A 20014-nucleotide genomic window follows, 5' to 3' on the forward strand; every position below is an offset into this window, starting at 1 on the left:
AGCGAGTGCTGGGGGGTGGCAGCATTTGCCCCACGCTGGGGGACGAGGCAGCGGAGAGGAGACTGAGGAGCAGGCAGAGAGGCAGGGGCAGATCTGAGGATCGCACTGCACAAACAGACCTGAGCTTCCCGTAAGGGATTTGCTCAGCTGTGAGCTGTGCTCTGGTCTCTCCAGAAGCTGCCCAGCTTCCGCTGCACGGGCCAGGTTCTCTTTCAGGGGAGCTGGGGGCCGCTCACACAGCTGCCTTGTTCTGAACCCACCCCCTCATGTATCTAACACGGACCCGTGAACTGACGTTTATAGCTCGCTCTCGGGGATCAGTATTTACCCATTCAAGTCTCAAGAGGTTCCTGGTAGCTGAGAGAGGGGTGAGGAATTTCAATAATCCTATCGAAGAGCAGAGGGATGTGTTAAAAAGAAGGGGAGAGACCCAACCACATGATGCATACAGGGCCAGCTGCTGGTGGCAGCGAGCTGAGATCCAGGAAGGGAGGGGGCAGATGGCACCTTTAGACTAGGATGCTGGGTTTTTTTTTGTTTAGAAGCTCAAATCTTTAATTCTGCAGAGTGATAAACCTGAAGTGTGATAAGGGGAATGCCACAGCTTCTAAACCCCTGCCACATCTGCCCTTATTAGTCTTAATACTAAACATGCAGAACTCAAACCAGTGCAATGAGGTTCCTGCCTAGACCGTGACAAGAGAATTCAAGGGGAGGCTATTTTAGAAAAATCCAAGATTAGAGCTAGAGGGGACCCATGTAATCAAGTTGGTGTCTTAACTGAAACCAGTACATGTGCAAGTCAGGGCACAAGACTGTTGCTGAGTTCTCTTTTCAGGACAACCAATGGCCCCATGAAAGGCTGGGATGTCCTGGGCTGCATCCTTCCTGTCTGTAAAATGGAGAAAAATCTACTCCCTGGGAGGCTTTAAAGCTAAAATAGAGTTTACAAAACAGTCTGGGGTGAAAGATCTTGACAAAAAACGCAGGAAGTCTTTTTATCAACTACAATCCCCAACTTGTGGTGACAGAAACGGGCGCAGTCAAATCAGTCAAATCTCCATCCAAATGCCAGAACAGCCAAAGAAGTGGAGAATAAAAAGCACATCCGAGATATTTTTGTCCCAGTAATAAAACATTTACTAGAGCAAGCAGAAAGTAAATGCACAGCTGATAAAGAAAACATCACAATGTCACAAAACCCTGACAGTTTCTGATACTTCTTTCAGTAGAAACAAGACAGAGGTGGGTGCTGACATGTTTCAACAAAAGAGTTCTTCCTTACCTTTATGGCGCGCAAAAAAAAAAAAAAAAAAGTTAAAAAAAGGGTAATACACATGACGAGTTAAAAACGGTCAAGCAAGATTTTACAGTTTTAACTACATGTGTCCAATATGGGGCGATATTTGAGCTGTTCCACTTCATTAATCACTTTCTGGGTTTTCCCTAAAGGCTTCTGAAGCAGCAGGTCCCTGAATTTCTGAGTGAAGCCTCTTCATCTAGCTACGCTTCGTGAGGGGCACCAGCCTTTGATTGTTGTGGCCTATCTACATTTTTTTCCCTTTTTTGTTTTTAATTTCAAGAAAGCACTCAACCCTCTCATAACAGAGGGTGCATAGGCACAGCAGAGAGACAAGTTTGCTATGCAGGCTTCCACCAAAACAAAGATTATTAGGAAAGAAGAGGTTCTTTAAAAGGAAAATTACCCGGGCAATGGGACTGGGATTGATGTACTGACCACAAACAAGCTGGAGAGTCCAACCTACACTACATGTGAATTTGTAGTAGGCTGGGCTGGAGAAGGATCCCTTGAACAGCTTCATACAAATTTAAAAAAAAAAAAAAAGAAGAAAAAAAAAATCAACTTGCTTCATCCCACCTTCAGCAACGCAAACTGATGCATTCTCACTTGATGGGGAGAGATGTAAGGGGCAACCTGGAAGCCAAATCCCTCTTATCTGGGGATAAGAGACTATGTGGAAAGAAGAGACTGGGGAAGAACTCACCATACTGAACAAATTACTGAAAGATTAATGTTTAACAGGTGGGTCCTGAGCATCTCTAGATGGACTGGTTTTTTAAATGTGAACGCTGGTTAAGAAAAGACTATACTTCTACGGACAGCAGTTTCTTAACGTTCCAAGGACGCGAAACACCTTCTTTCTTGTCAAGAAGATCTGTTTAAATCCAGCAGAGAGTCACTTGAGCACTGAATGTTTAAAAGCAGAACCCAGGGAGCTTTATCAAAATGATTTCTCTTTGACTAAGCATTGTGTGTACACATCACTGGAGTGAATCTGTCCGCAGATGTACCGGCCCAGACTTGAATGGGGAGTTTTCATGGTTTCCTTCTCCTCCCCCAGCTGCTCAACAACCAGTTACCAAAAACCCCAAGAAATCCTCTGAAAAAATAAGACAACACTACCTGCAGGGATTCCAGGTTGTGAAACACCAGCTTTTAACTGTCCCACCGGCTCTTCTTACGCTTTGGGGGTTCTGGGACAGCAAACCCATCTGTCTTGTTGTCTCGGCTGTTGCCATCCTTCCTGTTCTCACCATTCCTGTTCTCGTTGTTCCTACCGTCGCTGCTGTTCCTGCTGTCACCGTTATTGCGGCCACCGCCGCCGTCGGGGAAGTGCCGGCTCTCAGCGTGGCGATGGCCGTCGCCGTGTCGGCCCTCTCCGTGGCGGTAAGCGTCACTGTGGCGACCGCCTCCTTCTCCGTGGCGCTGCACGTCGTTGTAGCGCCCGCCGCCCTCTCCACGGCGCGGGACCTCGTTGTGGCGACTGTTCCGGTTGTCGTTGTATCGTTCTCTGACAACGCCACCACCACCGCCAGCCGCAACGCCGGGGCCGCTGCTGCCGATGGCTTCGCGATTGTTGGTGCTGGCAGTTGTGTTGTTGAAGCCCTGTACTCCGACGCTTGGAAAGGTGGGAACGCTGCTCAAATTCCCCGTGCTGGTGAAACCCGGAACACCCTTCGCTGCTGCGGCGGCTGCGATGGGGCTGTCAGGGTTTGCAGCGTTTTGCTGTGCTGAACTTGTTGGTACTGAGTTCAAGCTCCCAGCGCTGGTCCAGCCACTCGCACCAGCAGAAGAGCTACCAGTCTTTTGATTGTTTAAGCTTGCAGCAACAAAATGGCTCTTATACTGGGACTGCCAGGAAGAGACAGAAAAGAAAAAAAAGAGAGCACGTTTGCCTCTGCACTGCACCACAAAACACGCAGCCAGCACGCATATACAAGCCCATCTTGAATTCTGGGGAGCCCCTAGGAAAAAGAGTTCCTATAAAAAGTCACTCTTGGAGTGATTACATTCCTGCTGTGCTTATGAACACAGAATTAGTAACAGGCATCTGCCACCAAACCACAGAAACGAGGGAACTCCTATACTGTGGGGTAAATTTTTACACTGAAGAGAATCGGTTTCTGTGCTCCCCGTTTCTTCGTATTGCAATTACACTACTGCTGCTAAGCAACCTAAATAGGATCAAGCCTAGGAGCAGAATGCAGAAGGGAAAGAAAGCAAAGCAGCAGAAAACAAAGTCTGGCAAATTAACTTTGTGCAAACGTGTTCAGTCCAGCCTGCACACTCATTCTACCACTTCAGAGTGCAATGCTGAGTGTGTGCTCAAAGTGGATGAGACGTGGCCACAAGTACCAAACTCAACTTCCCTGAAATCAACGGGGCCTCTGCATTTTCAGGGGAGGAAAATAATACTGTCTTGAATCATCGACAGTAAAATTTTATCATGTTATGCCCTCTCTCGAGTTAGAACTTGGAGTACAAGTGATGGAACCAACCTGAAAAGCTGCTTTCATTGCCGTAAGCCTGTCTCCCATCGCCCCAGTGGATGGCTTGTACGCCTCATAGTTACTCATCACGCTGTTGTTGTTTCCACGATCCTACGCAAAAAGACAAAGGACAACTGGAGAGATTTATCCTACACTCTTTCAATTTAACCCTTCTCCAAATATCTCTTGGCCCTGCACTCAGAAATACATCTACTAAGGATGAAAAACTTCTGGGGAGCACCGAGCAGAACAGTTTGCCCCGTGACTTTGAGGATGATAGAAAAGTAAAGACGCATTAAGTCTTCGTGACTCACTAGTCAGCAGTGTAACATCATTTCCCAGCTCCTTACAGTACAAGCAAAAGCAAAATGCAATCAAATGCAGATTTTTTACAAAGGTCATAGCCAAGACAAAGTGTGAATAAGGCTTCAGCTGTGACTTTTGGAAAGATGCTGAACATGGTGTGTTTTCAACATGTCTAGAGTTAAATTTTGCCCCCACACACACAGGCAATGAGCTGTTTTCCTAGCACGGACAAACCCTCCTAAGTGTTCCCAATGCTGCAAGACTTTTTGCTGCCAAGACTGTCTGGAAATGGCTTTTCAAGTAATTGATTAGCATTTATTTTGCATTAACAGTCTATTTTGGGAAGAATCTCCCAAACCTTCTGGATCCCTCTGGCCCTAAAGAAGGCAGCTCTTGACAAGAGGATAACAGCACAGGACAGTTTCACTTGAGATACTTCTGATACTGAGACTGAGCGGTGAAGACCTTTGAAAGCAGAGGCTATATTCCAGTACTAGGAAGATTTTTTAAATTAAAGAGTAGTCAATACTAAGTTAAAAAGTTCTAAAAATCTGTTAACAACTTCTCCAGCATCTTTACTTACAGAATTTTCTGATCCCAAACCAGGACGTTCACGGTATCCTAAACCACCACCACCAATATTCAGCTTCTTGCCTTTTCCTCCTTTGAAACGTGATTTCCGGAACCACGGATTCTGTACAAAATAAGGACAAATGCTTCTCAACACAGCGAATAATAAGCTTCATAAATGCATGTAATGAGGCTCAGAAAAGAAGGATTTTGAGCATTTCAAAAGAAAAATATATACTGTGGCCCATTCAACACCACAGCTGTTGCAAGGGGATGGGATGTGACAGACTACAACGCTTTGAAAGCAAGCTGCAGGCAGCTTTGTCATGTCAGTCTGAAGCTTTTTGTTACAAATGCTTTTTATGAAAACTAATTTTATGTCTTGAAATTTCATCCCTGTTAAGATTTGGGAGTTTGCATTCTAATAAACCCAGGAATAAGAGCAATTTCTAATGCCATTCACTCTGGAGCTCTGCACTTGCTCACACGGGGTTTTTATTGATTTAGCCCACTGCCTGCCTAAGGAGAAGGGAGGTTCTGTCAGCAAAACTTCCTGCAACAAGCAGTGGCCAGGACAGGGCAGTCCAACCAGACCTCCTGTTACCAGGTTTTTAAATAATGGTTGCCTGCACCCCTTTTTATGCCCTATAGTTTCTTCAAATCTGAAGAAGCCAATAAGCCCTTCAGCTTCTCCACTCTCCTCTCCAAAGGCAGCCTTTGGAGCTCTGCCTCACAAATTGTCCCTTCTGAAAACGCTGCCTCTGTACCTTCGAGGAAAATAATTACTTCTAGCAGCTAGTGTCCAAGCTGCTTGGCAATGAAGACAAAACATGCTAATCCATCTCTGAATGTGAGAATTACCAAACAGCCTTTGCTCTTTGCAGCTACACAGGCAGGAGAAGACAAGAACTTAGAAGTCGAGTAGAGTGGCACAGGCACAATTGCTTCAGCTATCTGTCATGCCCATATATAGCAAGCCTGCCACATATCACTGCCAAGTAGGTAGAATGATCAAGCAACAACCATTTCACAGAGTGAATGTCCCTGTAATTATTTTGTAGTTTAGCTTTCAGCTAAGCTGCATTTCCCAGGTGTCTGCCACAAATGCATATCAAAAACATGATTGTAATGAGATACTGCAGCTGGAGCGAGTGCGCTGCTGGCATCGGCCAGATTACCGCTCCTAATTTCCTAGGCAGTGCCTGACCCCAAAATACATTAGATACTGCGTTCCAAAATCTTCATGTCTTCATGGATTCTTTCAAAGGCCATTAAAAACACTAGAAAGCCTACTTAAAAACAGTATAGATTGCCAAAAGGTCACTGCTAACACGTGACCGAGCCAGAAAAAAAGTCTCTGAGCTCCTTGTTTCATGGAAGGAACCTTCCTCTACTCAAGTTCTGCTTGTTTGTACCTGCATTGCTAGATCCAACAGCTCTTTGGAAACGTGTTGATTAGCGCCTTCCAGGTTTCTGACAAGATCACCAGCGAAGTTACTGTCTTTGGGAGTCAGCAGAGTGTAGGCAACTCCCTTCTCACCAGCTCTGCCAGTACGACCAATTCTATGGGTGTGTGTATCGATGTCCCGAGCCACATCATAATTGATAACAGTCTTAATGGAAGGAATATCTAACCCACGAGCTGTAATAGAGGGCGACATAGCAGCAAGTGTGATTAACCTGAATTAACTCAAAGTAATTCCATTCATACCATCATCTCTCTTCATTATGCTCCAGCATATGAAAGGAGTTTCCACAGGAACACACCCCAGTTAAGGCGCCCTTCATACATGTTAAGGGTAGTACTATCTTCTCTCCAAGTTCACAGGACTGGAGATTGAAGAGATCTCTTTAAATGACTGTTTTTCCAAGGAAGAGAGAGGGCTTTATTAAAGGACACTGAAATTCAGTCTTTGTTCAGCTGGGTACAAAAGCTGTTCTAGAGAAGGCTTCAAGTGTGTCCATCTCCTCTTCATTTAAACAGGCATAATGTGTCAGCTGATTAACAAACAGCAACTACTTCCTTAAGAAACAGCTTGTTTTCTTTCTGTATATTAAAAAACATCTGTCAGACTGTAATTTAAACATCATTAGAAGACTTTAAAAATAAAATCCCTTGCTAAGACTGTGTACTTCTGGAAAACATCTGGAATACAGGGCCCAGCAGGTGCAGAAGCCAACCTTGTTGGCTTCCACTGAAATGTGTTAGCCTTTCTGCTGCTACTTAGAATATCACATACCTGCCACATCAGTAGCTACCAGTATCGGGATCCCCTTTTTCTTAAATTCTGAAATTACTTTATTCCTCTCGCTCTGGTCCATGTCACCATGAAGCAGCCCCAGATTATGATCCTCCTGCTTGAGGTTATTGGCCAGCTCTTCTGCATTTGCCTTCTTGGTGACAAACAGGAGAACACTCCCAGATGATGTGAACTCCACGAGGCGCCGAGTCAGCCAGTTCCACTTGCTTGGGCCAGAGGGGAAAATCTCCACGATCTGAGTAACATCTTCATTTGCCTAAGGGGAGAAAGAAGACAAGCAATAACACAGGACAGAATGGCAAACAAACACAGACAGTAGAATAAAATGAGAAATTTAAACTACGTGTGAGAATAAAAAGTGGAGAAACAGCAGACCAAAATTCTCCTTTAAAAGAGGTTTCAGCTCTTGGCTAACTGCTGACCACTTCATTTTCACAGTGCAGAAAAGGCAGGGGTTAAATGAGCTACTCTCTGCTAAACCTGAGAGGCAAAGCTCAGTCTTTGACATGATGCAGTTTGGCACCCAACTGATCTGAAGATGGGTACTTGGAATTTCAATGCTCTTGTGACAGGTGCCATTAACGTCTCAAACAGACTGTGCAAGAGCAGGGTCTGAGATGGAGGATGCTCATCAGTAAAAGTTATTCATACAGCCAGCAGAGAAAATACTCCTGTGAGCTGTAACTTGTCCTTGGAGTTGGGAGATGGGAGGTATAAACAGACTCCCTACACACTCCATATTGCAAATAATAGAAGTGCAGTGGAGCTCACAGCACTACCTGGAAGTTTCTCTGAAAGATTTAATTTTTACATAATTAAGTATTAATTGTTTCAAGGATCATGCTCTCAGAGTAATAATTTAGATCAAAGAAAAGAAACCATGAGATTGAACTAAGAAAGCTGCTTCTTTTTTTAAGTGATGGTTAGGAAAAACTTTTTCCCACAAAGAAGGGGCTTCAGGTAGCCATGAATTTTCTGTTATAAAGGGATACCTCACATTCATGGTTGAAAAAAAAAAAAATAAAATGCAGAGAACTGGTTAAAAGAAGAATGTTCTGAAGGCATCTTGGGAAACTTCTCAACAGTTTACATTTATAAGCAGTTTCTTCAGAGCAAGTGTAACCTGCTCACTTCACTGACTTACTGCCCAATTTTAGTCTAATAGTTCAGCTGCTACTGTTGAGCAATCTAGAATCAACATTCCCACCAGCTGAAAGACATCAGTGTCTAAGTTTCAAATCCTTCATTGCAACAGCTGTGATTTACTTAAAGTTTTGAGACCAAAAAGATATACCTGTTGATTCAGCCTAATTAAAAAAAAATCAATCATCACATTAATGTTTTTCATTCCTTGATGAAATCTCCCATCACTATAATAATATTTGTTGGCAGCAAGAAAACTCAACAAAATAAATAAAAGCCCCCAAACCAAAACCTTACTATTTTTTGTTAAGCATGAATATAAATGATGACTACTGCAGTTTAATTTAAATTTCAGACAACAGAAACAGGATGGTTCATATTTCTGATTGTCTCACAAGTAACGTGGAATTACCTCTCCAATGTCTCCCTGCACAACTCGAATGGGGTCGATCAGAATATCTCGGGCCAATTTCTCAATCTTCTTACGGAAAGTGGCACTGAACAAGAGGGCTAAAAGAAAAACAGTATTTGAACTCCTTGAAAAAGAAACTTTATTTCAGAATTGTGAAAACACTGCACAGATCTTGTGAATAAGGACCTGTACAACTGTGCTAGCTGTCAGTGATCTGAAGCTATGGTCTGTTTTACAGGTTTTAATGAAAATTATCAATCACACTGTTAGAATACCTCAACGTGGAAATACATTTCGTGGCACTTGAAACAAGATGTTGATAGTATGTGGCCCTGCTGTGAACCTTCTTTCATGGCAGCTTAGAACACAGGATCTCAAAGCATATGAACATTAACTCAGCTAATCATCTCTTCTCTGAGTAAAGTCTGTGGAGGGATTACAGACTAACGTGGCTACATGCCCACACTTCCCAAGCGCTCCCTCCTAACAGCCCACACTGAGAATAACACCAGTGGACTTTTGCAGAAGCCTCGTTGTGTGGCTGTGTCAGGAACAGGAAATCCAATCTCTGTTCCAGATTCTTAACTGGTAGCCCACCACAAAGCCTCCTCAGTTTACTTAGAAATAATCTTATACTTACTCTGTCTGTCAGGACGTACGTGGCTTGCCACTGATCTGACCTGATATTCTGAAAAGGAGATGGAAAATGTTCTCATCAACATCATATGCTCATTATTTAGTAGAATAACCAAAAATACTTCTTCATTGCTTTATTTAACAACCAACCATAGAGTGAATGTCTCTCACTCAGTATTTAATTTTACTGTGACTTCCAAAGGCTCTTTGATACACAATGGAAGTTCCTTTGCTGCAAAAAGAAACTTCTGGAAGATCCTTCAGCAAAAAATTCCATAAGCAAAGATCCTAGCTAAATTTGTGCATAACCTATACATCTTACAAGTGTCTCCCCGCCTTTGTGCTATTATAGCACTGTCAAATCTTTGCTATGTCCCATGATTCTTGAACACAAATTCAAAATCATCCAGATCTGAATGACCAAACTGCTTCCAATAAAGTTCTTTCAACACCACTAATTTGTACACACAGAAGTGACTTGCCCAAAAGTTATTCAGCAACTCTAAGATAAAAATCAGGGTTTTTGGACTTCAACACCAACAGGATTTCACTGATCTCTTTATAGTAACAGATGTTAGACCTTTAAATATGAGTCTATAAAGTATTTGCTTAATGTATTTTCAAGTGTATGAAGCTACAGGGGTTATGAACAGTCCTACTAAGCTGGGAACTGGACACCACCCCTTTCCAAAACAGTGAACTTTGTTCATTACGTACCAAAACCCATATCAAACATTCTGTCAGCTTCATCAAACACAAGGTAAGTGACTCTTTGAAGGTTTGTAGCTTTCTTTTTCACATGATCAATCAAACGACCCTATTAAAAAAAAGAAAAAGTTTTGAAAGCATATTTTACAAAATGTTATTATATGCAACCTTCAAGCACTTAACTGCTTTTTATTCTCATTTACCAGAGACTTAGAATAGAAAACATCTCAAGGCTTCAGTCTAGAAGTGTCCATATTCCAGTTATAGAAACAGATTCCTAGAACTCTCATCAACTATGCCTGACAAGCATAGTTGTCTTCAACTTCAGGACTGTTTTTTTCAAGCTTAACACTGCTGAGATCCTAAAATTCCCCATTCTTCATTACAATTAAATTTTAAATGTGAACTGGCTACTTAATCCCACAATTTTTGGCAAGGGAGCTCTTCATGCTTTGTTTTCTTGCCTAATACCCCAATAAATAGCCACAATTCCTCCAACCACTGCTCAGTTTTGCCCAAGTTCATAACTAGTTTTTTGCAGTAAGCAAAGCCAGTTGACAGTGGTGCTCATTTAAATCACTGGTTCTGCATCAACATCCATTCTGACTCAGTGTTTCAACCCTTCAGCATTAATTCCACAGGGTCTACACTGATTCAGGAAGATGGCACTCAAGTCCATGACATTCTGGGAATTTTCTTCATCAATTTTAAGGCTCAGCAATCAAAAGCTGGTACAGTGCACAACTGACACTGATTCAAGCAGATCTTGCTTGCTATTCTACTGGAGATCATACCTAATATCTTTCAATTTATCCTGAGAGAATAATCATCCCAGCGTATTTGCTCTCTATATCTGATAACTGTGAAGAACCTAGATTTCAGTGATAACAGAACAAATTCTGCAGCACCAACCGTACTAAAAAAAACCCCATATCAACTTCAGTTAAACAACAAAATAACCCCAGTACTATGTGCATACAGGTACTTACTGGCGTGCAGACAACTATCTCTGCCCCCTCCTGGAGGGCTTTGGCTTGCTCCCACATGCTTCCTCCTCCATACACTGCTACGGAGCGCAGATTATATGCCTTACCAAAGCGCTTACATTCAGAATGGATCTGAGAATTTTAAACAAAGCACATCACAGTTCACATTAGACAGATGTGAGAAAAATAACACCTACCTTGAAAATACAGTCCAGCTCCTGAAATCCACTTTTCAGCTAGTAACTTAACAAAATTATTCAGAAATCCTTAGGGCTGAATACTTCAACACTTGTGGATAATTTTCAGTAATTTGAGAAACCGATTTAGACAACTGTAATTTAACCTGCAGGCTCTATCCTTTTACACATACAATTTGTGGCAATGCATCCACAGTATTCTTAATACTTAGAATTAATACGGGAGCACTGTGCAAAGATTTACAATTTCAGGTTTGTCATGATCCGTCAACAAAGAGATGTAGGAGAGAACTGAGCCTACATTGGAGGTATGCTACTAATGCACAGAGCAGTTTTTTCAAATAGTTTACTGAGTTTCTCTGATAATTTCTGCCCAGAATTTTGTCTTCTTCTGTTAGAACACAGTACAGCACACACACAATCAGCATAGACCTACCTGTTGGCAAAGCTCTCTGGTTGGGCAGACGATCACTGCAATGGGACCATCCCCTGGTTCAAGCTCCTTTTGATCCATGATGTGAATCAGCATCGGCCAGATGAAGGCTGCTGTTTTTCCACTTCCAGTCTTAGCTATCCCAATCATATCCCTGCCACTTAGTGCAACTGGAACACCCTAAAAATAAGGAGATTCTAAACCCATATTATGCCTACCTTAGCATATTCTTGTGCTAGATACTACACAAAAACTCAGATAACAAGAAAGCATATTACAGAGGACTCACAGCAACATATGTCAATGCTTACACAGTTTTATTGCCAAGTTCAGATCAGAATTAGTTTCTTTTAAGGGCTGGAAGTAATTACCATGTATAACTGTTGCTGTCCTATATGAAATCAATGTTTGGGCACAGCACAACATCCCAAGGATATATTTACATGTACACAAATGCATCTTGTCCAGCTGTAAGAATGCTAAGAACAAATTCTCTGAGCCTATTCTTTCTGTAACTATTCTGAGTGCTGAAGTCTTCAGTTCATCCCTACTGTTGCTATAAGGGACTCTCAACCAGTTTTTTCCAAATAGTACGGACTAAGATCCTAATACACATCCCTTGGACACAGCACCCTGTCATTTTTTATACTTCAAGAAAACCATCTGAAGTGGTGTGGTTATAATCACATTATTGATAAACTTAATTACTTTTGGTAATCAATCTACATATGCAGTAGAATCCCTTTTGCCTGCATGGACCTCCAAGGAATAGTCCAGCTCATAAGGCATTTATTCTAATTGCCAAAAGAAATGAAAAAAATTGCCTTGTTGCATACCTCTTCTAGTTACGAGACATTTAAATCTAAGATGTTTAAAGGAATAAAGTTGTCAATGTATGGTTCTTTACTCAGCTACTGCTATGGTTATTTAAAATACAATTTCTAAAAAAAACCCCAAACCAAACAACCCTTTCATACATTTCTACTAGAGGTGTCTCTTGACTGTTCTTCAGCCTCCACCAAGAGATAAATGAAGAATATGGATATATTTACAATGGTTATTAAACAAGAACAAAGGTGGGTAAACTTCTATTTTAAAAAGTATCAAAGCTATTTTCCTAGAAAATACAAATTATTGTTCCCTGTGACATCTCTATATAGGAAACTAGAATTGTACACATCCTCATGTGGACTAAGGACCTTTGCATGTGTTCTACTAGTTCTCTTTAGATGTTAGAGAAGTAACAACACTCACCTGACACTGGATAGGAGTGGGCTGGGTATACTCGGATTTTCTAATCTGATGCATAAGTTGCTCATCAAACCCAAAATGAGCAAAACTACTGCCAGGCCTTGGAGGAGCAGCACCAGAGACCTTAGAAACAGAAACATATCTTTGTTCATGAACAGTAAGAGAAAAACAAAGAGCACTCTGTACAAAAATGAAAAAAAGGGTCTCTGCCTCTGAAAATGTTTTTTTGCTTTTTGAATAGATGTAAGTTTAACTAGATGCACATTCCAGATGTCTTGTGTAAACAGGACTTCCAAGTACAAAAATTTAGATAAATTATCACCATAAGCTACTGAACATCATATCTATCGCCTTGTATAATGGGTCTTCCCCAAATAATTTCCTTCATAGGAAGTCACCAGACTAACATGTCACAAACGGCAAAGAACTAATTCTTGCATATAATATTTGTAGTTTCAATTCCTAGCTCTGAAGTTCTTTTGTGCAAGTGCAACCATGCAAGTGGAAATCTTTGGCACCACCTTTGACAAATCCAGAGAAGATTTTCAAGAACTGCTAAGGAAAATCCAGATCCCTTAAATCAAAGTCACTGATGGTATCCAAGAGGCTTGGTATTCAAAAGTTGGAGTCTCCTGTGAAAACCTTCATTAAAACTACTATAAGTCCAAAAATAAGGGAGTAAAAAGATTCTAGGAGGATAGTTTCGTGAGCAGCTTACCCGGAGATTTAGCTTATGCCGTAACTCCACCACTTGCTGCGGGGTGAGGCTGGTGATCTCCTCATGCTCATCATAGAAATTTTTCTCAAATGGTGGATATTCAATCTGCAAGGGTAATTACTCAGTTAGTTCAGGACTCAAGATTCTCTCTGTACACATAGTTTTGGAGAGGAAGGGTCCTTTTTCTCAAAAGTTCTTATTGTCTGCAAGAACATCTGTTTAATATGAAGCCATTTCAAGAAATTTTACAGGGACAGAAGCAATTTCAATCTGCTGCTTGGCTCCTGCTTTCTAGAATGCCTCAGAACAGAATGGAATAAACTTCCTTCCTACCTCTGAATGGTCAATAGGTGGAAGAGGATCAATGATTTTTTTGGATGGTGCAATTGGATTCCCATCACTATCATACTCCAGATTATCCTCTTCCTCTTCTTGGACCACACCAGCAGTGGGGTTTTCAGCCATGTAGCGAAAATAAGCTTCCTGCAGCAAAACATATCAGTAAAATCACATACAATAGGATGCAAAACTACTACTACATTTGTTTTAATGATGTATATGCTAGACGGCTGTTTGCTTTCACATCCATCATTGAGGAAAAAAAAAACCACGTTCACTACAACTGATTCTTCTAATAAATACCAACAGTTATGTCCAGAAGGACAATAAGTATGAAGAAAACAACTATAGTGACAGTTAGACCACAAATTGCTTTTAAAAACCAAACTTCTCTTATACGTCTGCTTAACAACTTCTTCTACCGAGACTTGTCATCCTTTAACAATAGAAGAATCTATTCTTATTTCCACACGAACAAAGTACAAATGCTGCAGGTTTTTAAACAGAGAACACAATGTTACTAAGCATGCGATGTTCAGGGGTTTTTTAAACACACTATGCCAAAACCAGTTTCTCTACTTCCCCATACTAGACTCTAAGAAATGAAAATATATCTATTTGTCATTCAGAGTCAACAACAAACGGGAAAGAAACTATGTCAGAAGAGTCCTTTAACACAAGCCCAAGTTAGAAGTCCCTGTCACATGCCATCCTTCCAGCTCACAAATATGTCCGTGTCTCACAGAATCTCACTGGCACACCACGACATTCTCATGGAGGAAACATCAGTCTCACTCGACTTTCACGCAAATATTTAAGATCAGAATTTTAAAGCAAGGTTCAATTACAAATAAACGTATATACTCATCTGGCTTTTTCACTTGCATGGCCAATTATCATTCAGTCACATAGAGACACACACAACACACCTGAACAACAGCTGTCTCCAAGTGTAAGTCACCTTTGCTCAAACTTTATCACAGCTACACTCACCAAATTGGAAGCAAAGGCCTTGAGGCCAGACAACCCTTCTGTGCTCCGCATTACTGCGAGTAACACAATAGTTATTAATTATAACTTAGTAGTAAGGTACATTTTGAAATGAAGACTTTCCTCTTTGTTTATTATTTCTGTTACAGTGATGCTTATAATCTTCAATCAGAACTGGAGCTCCTCTGAAAATAAAGAGCAAAAAGCCTGATTCTTGCCCTTGACAGGCATCAAATCTCACTGCACATAGCCTCCACAGTTTAACAGCCTCTCACTGGTGCTCCATGTTAGTTGATTCTGCTAATTCCAAATTTGATGAGACCCTCAGATACTGAAAATCCTGTACAGAAAGTCGAAGTTCAAACTGATGGAAGAAATCTTCTTAAACGGAGTAAAAAAGAAGGAAATTGCCTCCTAATATTCTTCTTTTTTTTTAGTGAAACACCTAGAAGGGTAGAGACAGCAGGGTAACCACTACAGCTTCCTGCTGAATTGTCCAGATACTGCATGTGATACTGGAGTTTTGTTTGTACCTAGTAGTTATATATTTGGGGAAGCAAGGTAAAAAAACAAAAACAAAAAAGAAGATAGAAAGACTGCATAGGAACTCACTTGGTCATCTTCCTCTTCAATGTCATCTCGAATACCCCTGGAAAAACAAGCGGAGAAAAAAAACTTCCCTGCAAGTGTTCCACATACTCAGCTCCATAGTTTCATTTGATTAGTGCTGAGCTCCATATTTTGTGGAAGACACAACACTAACAACTCAGTAACATTTATAATCCCAACCCATGGAGTTTTCATATTTGGTGCCAACCATAAAAACGACCCTACAAAGACTTCTTTTTACTTCTATTAATGAGACTGAAAGATTAGGATTTCATCTTCCCAGTAGAAGCCACATCAAAGATCATCCTGGTCTAAGCTCTTGATGCTACAGAAGTCCCGTAACTGAAGAGGAATATGAGCCACGAAGTGCAATCCAGTTCAGAACTTCCCTGGGTGGTGATATGGATCCGGTGTTTTGTTTCAGGACCATGTATAACCTCATCAACCCCATGCAGTGCAAGTTCTACCAAGGTATCTGATATTTATATCAAGAATCAACAGCATCATTACTTACTTTGGTCAAAACAGATAGATAAGCTGCAAAAATGTAAACTGTTTTAAACTCCAAATTGTCCCACGCTACCTAATACATCAGCTTTATTGTGGAATGTCTTAAAACCTACTTCAACTTTGGAAGAATCTCCAGTATTACAGCTCAGCTGTACTGAGTTATATTGGTCACATAAATGCAGTTTTAAACTAAACCACCCTGATCACTGCAAGGATATGGAAAGAAGAAAAACTATTCAGGCTGACTTGGAAGATGGTAGTAGTACAATGTGCTGCCCCAATTTGTGTGGCCTAGAAAGGCTTTTCACGTGAGATAACTCTCAGGGTGTTACATCTTACTGTAGGATGCTGTCATGGATTCTTCCCTCCTATTATTCAGTTTTTATTTAACAGAACTTTACCCATGGAAAATATCATGCACTGGTTAATGCTGTTTACTAAGTATATATTATATTGTCTACAGAACAATCATCATCAACAAAATGCATTGGAATACTCTTAGCAGCATACGAGACACAGGCAGGCATGGGAATTATAAAAGAGAACTTACTTAACATTCTTCTTTTCTTTGTCTTTATCTTCAAGTCTCTTCATGTCTCGAGCAGCTTGATCCTAACAGGTCATAAAATTAGGACATGTTAAAAAAACCAAGATGATAAAACATGTAGAGGAAAATTGTTCCTACATAACTTGACCATCATGCCACAGAGGCAGCATTTTTTGGACTTTCTCCTGCTCCATATCCTATTCTGCTAAAACCTCTGAAATTTGTATACTGTGACTTCACGGTAACGTTGTTGTAAAAATACATTCTCTGCATTCCTCCTGAAAACACTGTGACAGAATCCAGCTAATAACAGAACTGTAGCTAAGGAACAGCTCATGATAAATACAAATAATTTCAATTCAGGTAGTGTAAAATGCAGAAAACCTTAATTTTGTATTCAGTGCCACACAAAGCTGTTAGTTGTACTGCCTTGACATGCTCAAAACAGTTAAGCTACCGTAAATCATATCCACCCTCTCCCCATCTAATCCACCTTTGAGTTCTACTTAACACAGCATCTTACATAAAAACCAAAAGCTAAGTGACGTTCTGAATAGAGCTGCCAAAATCATGAGTGACATTTGCTGCTCCTGGCTAGAGAGAAGTTCGGCCACATAAATTAATAAACATTTCACAAGTCGGGTCTTGCCTCCACTTCAGCCATGAATGCCTCCAGAGGATCATCATCGCTGTCAGAGTCTGCTGATTTGGAATGAAACTGCTGGCGAGTGGGGGAATTCTCTGCGGGAATGTATGGCAATTCGACATTGCTGGAATCTTCCTCTTCATCCTCAAAGTATCTGAAAAGAAACAAACAATGGCTCAGTCAGCACACAGTACAGCACCATGCTGTCTTTTATGGTTTCTGAGTCAAGTTTCCCACACAGAGATGGGACAGCAAAAGTCAGTATGTACACAGGAAAAGATGTTGAGATTTGTTTCTTTATTCATGCTGTAAGCTAAAAGTGGTGGTCAGGCAAACAGATGTTAGGAATCTGATTCCTGAGTGGCTCTCCCAGGCTTGTGAATATAGGATGCTTTTCTGACCTCCCTTCTATTCAACGCATTTACACAGCTAATAGAAGGGTTAGTAAAGAAATGTGGAGCTCAACGTTCCCCTGTGCAAAAACCACCCAAATTTATGCTGCTTGGCTCCAATTCTGAGCACACTATCTCAAGCAAAGTCTTATTCAGAATGAGACTGAGCTGACTGAGGCTCAGCTGAGATATGTTCTTAGGGAAGGGAAAGCTAGAGGAGAGCTCTCCACTGGCTGCTGCAGCATCTCACAGTCTTTTAAATATATTTAAAGGCAAGAATGTATTATCATTCTCATTTTACAGACAATGGGCTGACACCCAGAGAAAGGTAAATAATCAGTCCAAGGCAACATCAAAAGTCTGCTGCAAAGCAAGGATGGGAGTACCTGCAGGTGACTAGCTCAGTTTTTCTTGATACTATTGCTGTAAAGCTACCGGGGTTCTGTTACACCATAATGCAGTGCTAGGGTATTTATTCTTGAGCAGGCTTTTCTAAATAACTAAACCACATAAATGTCACAGATACTTTCCCTGACCTTGGAAATTCTAAAACACCCAAGATCTAGAGCTAGAGAAACACAAGAAATAACCCTACTTACGCATTCTCTTCGTCAAAATTTGCTCGCTTTGACCCGATTTTGTAGAAAGAAGGCAGCTGAGGAGGTCCCGATTTCGCAAATGCAGCAGAAGAACCGGCTGTTCCAAAAGCACTATGAGACTGTTGAGAGAGCTTAGGCTCCTCTTTTTTTCCAGGCGTTATGGCAAATCCACCAAAACCAAAGCCTCTCTTAGTACCAGGTCCACCTTTATTCCAATTCATGATGTCCTCAATATATCTGTTAAAATCACAAAAACCCAAATTAATGCCCTTTTTGCTCTAGGCAGTTATGTATAATTGTCATGATAAAGAGACTTGTGGAAATGTGACTGCCAAGAGTTTGATCTGTTTCCCAAAAAAGGATCTGGGCTCTGTTCTCTTCTTGTAAGTATCCATAATTCAAAAAAAGAATAAAACAAGACACTGTCTTCCAAAACTGATTGTGTCTGTCAGTGACTACCTAAGAGTATTTAAGATGCTGCCTGTCTTGTCTGTTTTCCAATCTATGACAAACAAACCCAAGGCCAGAACTTTGAACATCGGGAGGAGCAGGAGATGAAAAGTCAACTCAGTACATATTTTGCACGTCCATACAGTCCTACCCTTCAGTGTTTCATGGCTTTGTAAATACACTACTGCAATCCAAACATCTTTAGAAAAACGGGCCCAAAGCACCACACCACTCCGTTATGAGACAAGGTACATTTCTGCCAAAAAGTCATCTTCTTCTTAAGAAAACATTTAGCCATATATATGTTCTCCTACCTACATTTTTCAAACCACATTTTAAATACTCCACACAACATGTCTGCCCAGAATTTGGCTTTCTAGGTTAGATCAGAGAAGACTGAACTGGGATTAAGACTGATACTAAGATTGACACTTCCCATTCCAAATAATTATTTCATCTGCATGGTCAAGTCATACCTTTAAGGCAGCCAAAGACAGTATGACACCCACTGCTTTCAAGGGCATTATAATTAGATGGCTCAAAGGCTGCAAGTGTTATTAAACACTTATTAAATCCTCACATTCAGCAAGAATCCTCCAATGAGATCAGAATTCAATGGCAAAAGAAACAACTTCAAAATAATCTGAGAGTATGTACTGCTACCGCTCCCTGTGCGGAACACTGACCAGCTTGGGACTTGCTCAATAAATCTCAAGTCTGGGCTAGAGTTCATTAAGAGACTTTGGGGAAAACTCTGCTATCCACTTCTCCATGGTAGCAGCTGACTGGTGTCGTTTTCCCACCTGCACTGACGCACCTTGTAGCTTTCAGACCTGCAGATGCGTGGCAAGTAAGAGATCAAAATGTACAAGAAACGGATAAAAGGTGTAACTTTGCACTTTAGCAGCTGACAGCACAGCAGGCAGTCTTTTAAGTTATCACATCTGATTTAAAGGATTATTCCTTGCTGTACTTACTGACTTCTTTTCCTTCCTACCACCCCAGACAATAAAAAGAATCATTCTTTTATTCTGTCATACATCTGCAAAAGTACAAAATGTGGTCTGTCTGCCCAGGGAGCCCACTTGTGAGCGTACAGGGAGAGGGTTCCTACAGACAGTTCCTACAGGCTGACCGCCGGGCTTGGCGTCTCTGCAAACGCCGTTCCGAGGGAGGAAACGCGAGGGTACGGACCCTTTCCACGGCTCCCCTGGACCTGGGGGAAACGCAGCAACATCTCAGCTGCTCCGTTTCTGGCGGTTACTGAAGAGAGGAGGAGGGACGCCCCCCACCCGCCGACATCACCCTTCCCTGAGCACAGCGGGGAAAGGAGAGCGGGGGCCCGGCGCCGCGGAGAGTCCCTTGCCTTCGGGGCCTTGCTGTACTTTCCTTCTTGATTAATGTTCTTGTGAACATGTTCTGTTCAGGTTTTTGCTAGAATAAGAAGTCTCTGACAAAGACATTTATTTTAGCCGTCCTTGTCATTCGTAGCAGTGGGTTCCTTGCATGTGGTACTCAG

The 20014-nt window shown here is 41.4% G+C and overlaps 1 protein-coding gene across 3 annotated transcripts; it reads right to left on the reverse strand.

The window, feature by feature from the left end:
- Nucleotides 1-1112: 1112 nt before the first annotated feature.
- DDX42 (DEAD-box helicase 42) lies at nt 1113-18282 on the reverse strand. Of its 3 annotated transcripts, XM_026864740.1 has the most exons (19): nt 18046-18282; nt 17058-17208; nt 16412-16473; nt 15355-15391; nt 13747-13896; nt 13414-13518; nt 12699-12818; nt 11448-11624; nt 10818-10946; nt 9838-9937; nt 9125-9172; nt 8485-8582; nt 6909-7185; nt 6084-6310; nt 4682-4792; nt 3802-3903; nt 2788-3154; nt 2426-2585; nt 1113-1285 (listed from the first exon to the last, which is right to left on the reverse strand). In XM_026864740.1, the coding sequence occupies exons 1-19, from the start codon at nt 18264-18266 to the stop codon at nt 1282-1284; spliced, it is 2646 nt and encodes an 881-aa protein (XP_026720541.1). In that variant the 5' UTR covers nt 18267-18282; the 3' UTR covers nt 1113-1281. The 3 variants fall into 3 exon arrangements, with proteins under 3 accessions (XP_026720541.1, XP_026720539.1, XP_026720538.1); XM_026864738.1 differs by having other exon boundaries at nt 2426-3154; XM_026864737.1 differs by having other exon boundaries at nt 1117-1817; nt 2426-3154.
- Between the last annotated feature and the right edge of the window lie 1732 nt (nt 18283-20014).

This window comes from Athene cunicularia (assembly GCF_003259725.1).
Source record: "Athene cunicularia isolate RWA chromosome 27 unlocalized genomic scaffold, athCun1 chr27_part1, whole genome shotgun sequence".
Taxonomy (NCBI): Eukaryota; Metazoa; Chordata; class Aves; order Strigiformes; family Strigidae; genus Athene; species Athene cunicularia.

Excerpts from the sequence above, each read along its gene's own strand:
- DDX42 (XM_026864738.1), bottom strand. The coding sequence starts at position 18,266 with ATGAATTGGAATAAAGGTGGACCTGGTACTAAGAGAGGCTTTGGTTTT. Across the intron at positions 16,474-17,057 it reads CATTCATGGCTGAAGTGGAG|GATCAAGCTGCTCGAGACAT; the intron begins GCAAGACCCGAC and ends ATGACCTGTTAG. Across the intron at positions 9,173-9,837 it reads AATGTTTGATATGGGTTTTG|AATATCAGGTCAGATCAGTG; the intron begins GTACGTAATGAA and ends TCTCCTTTTCAG.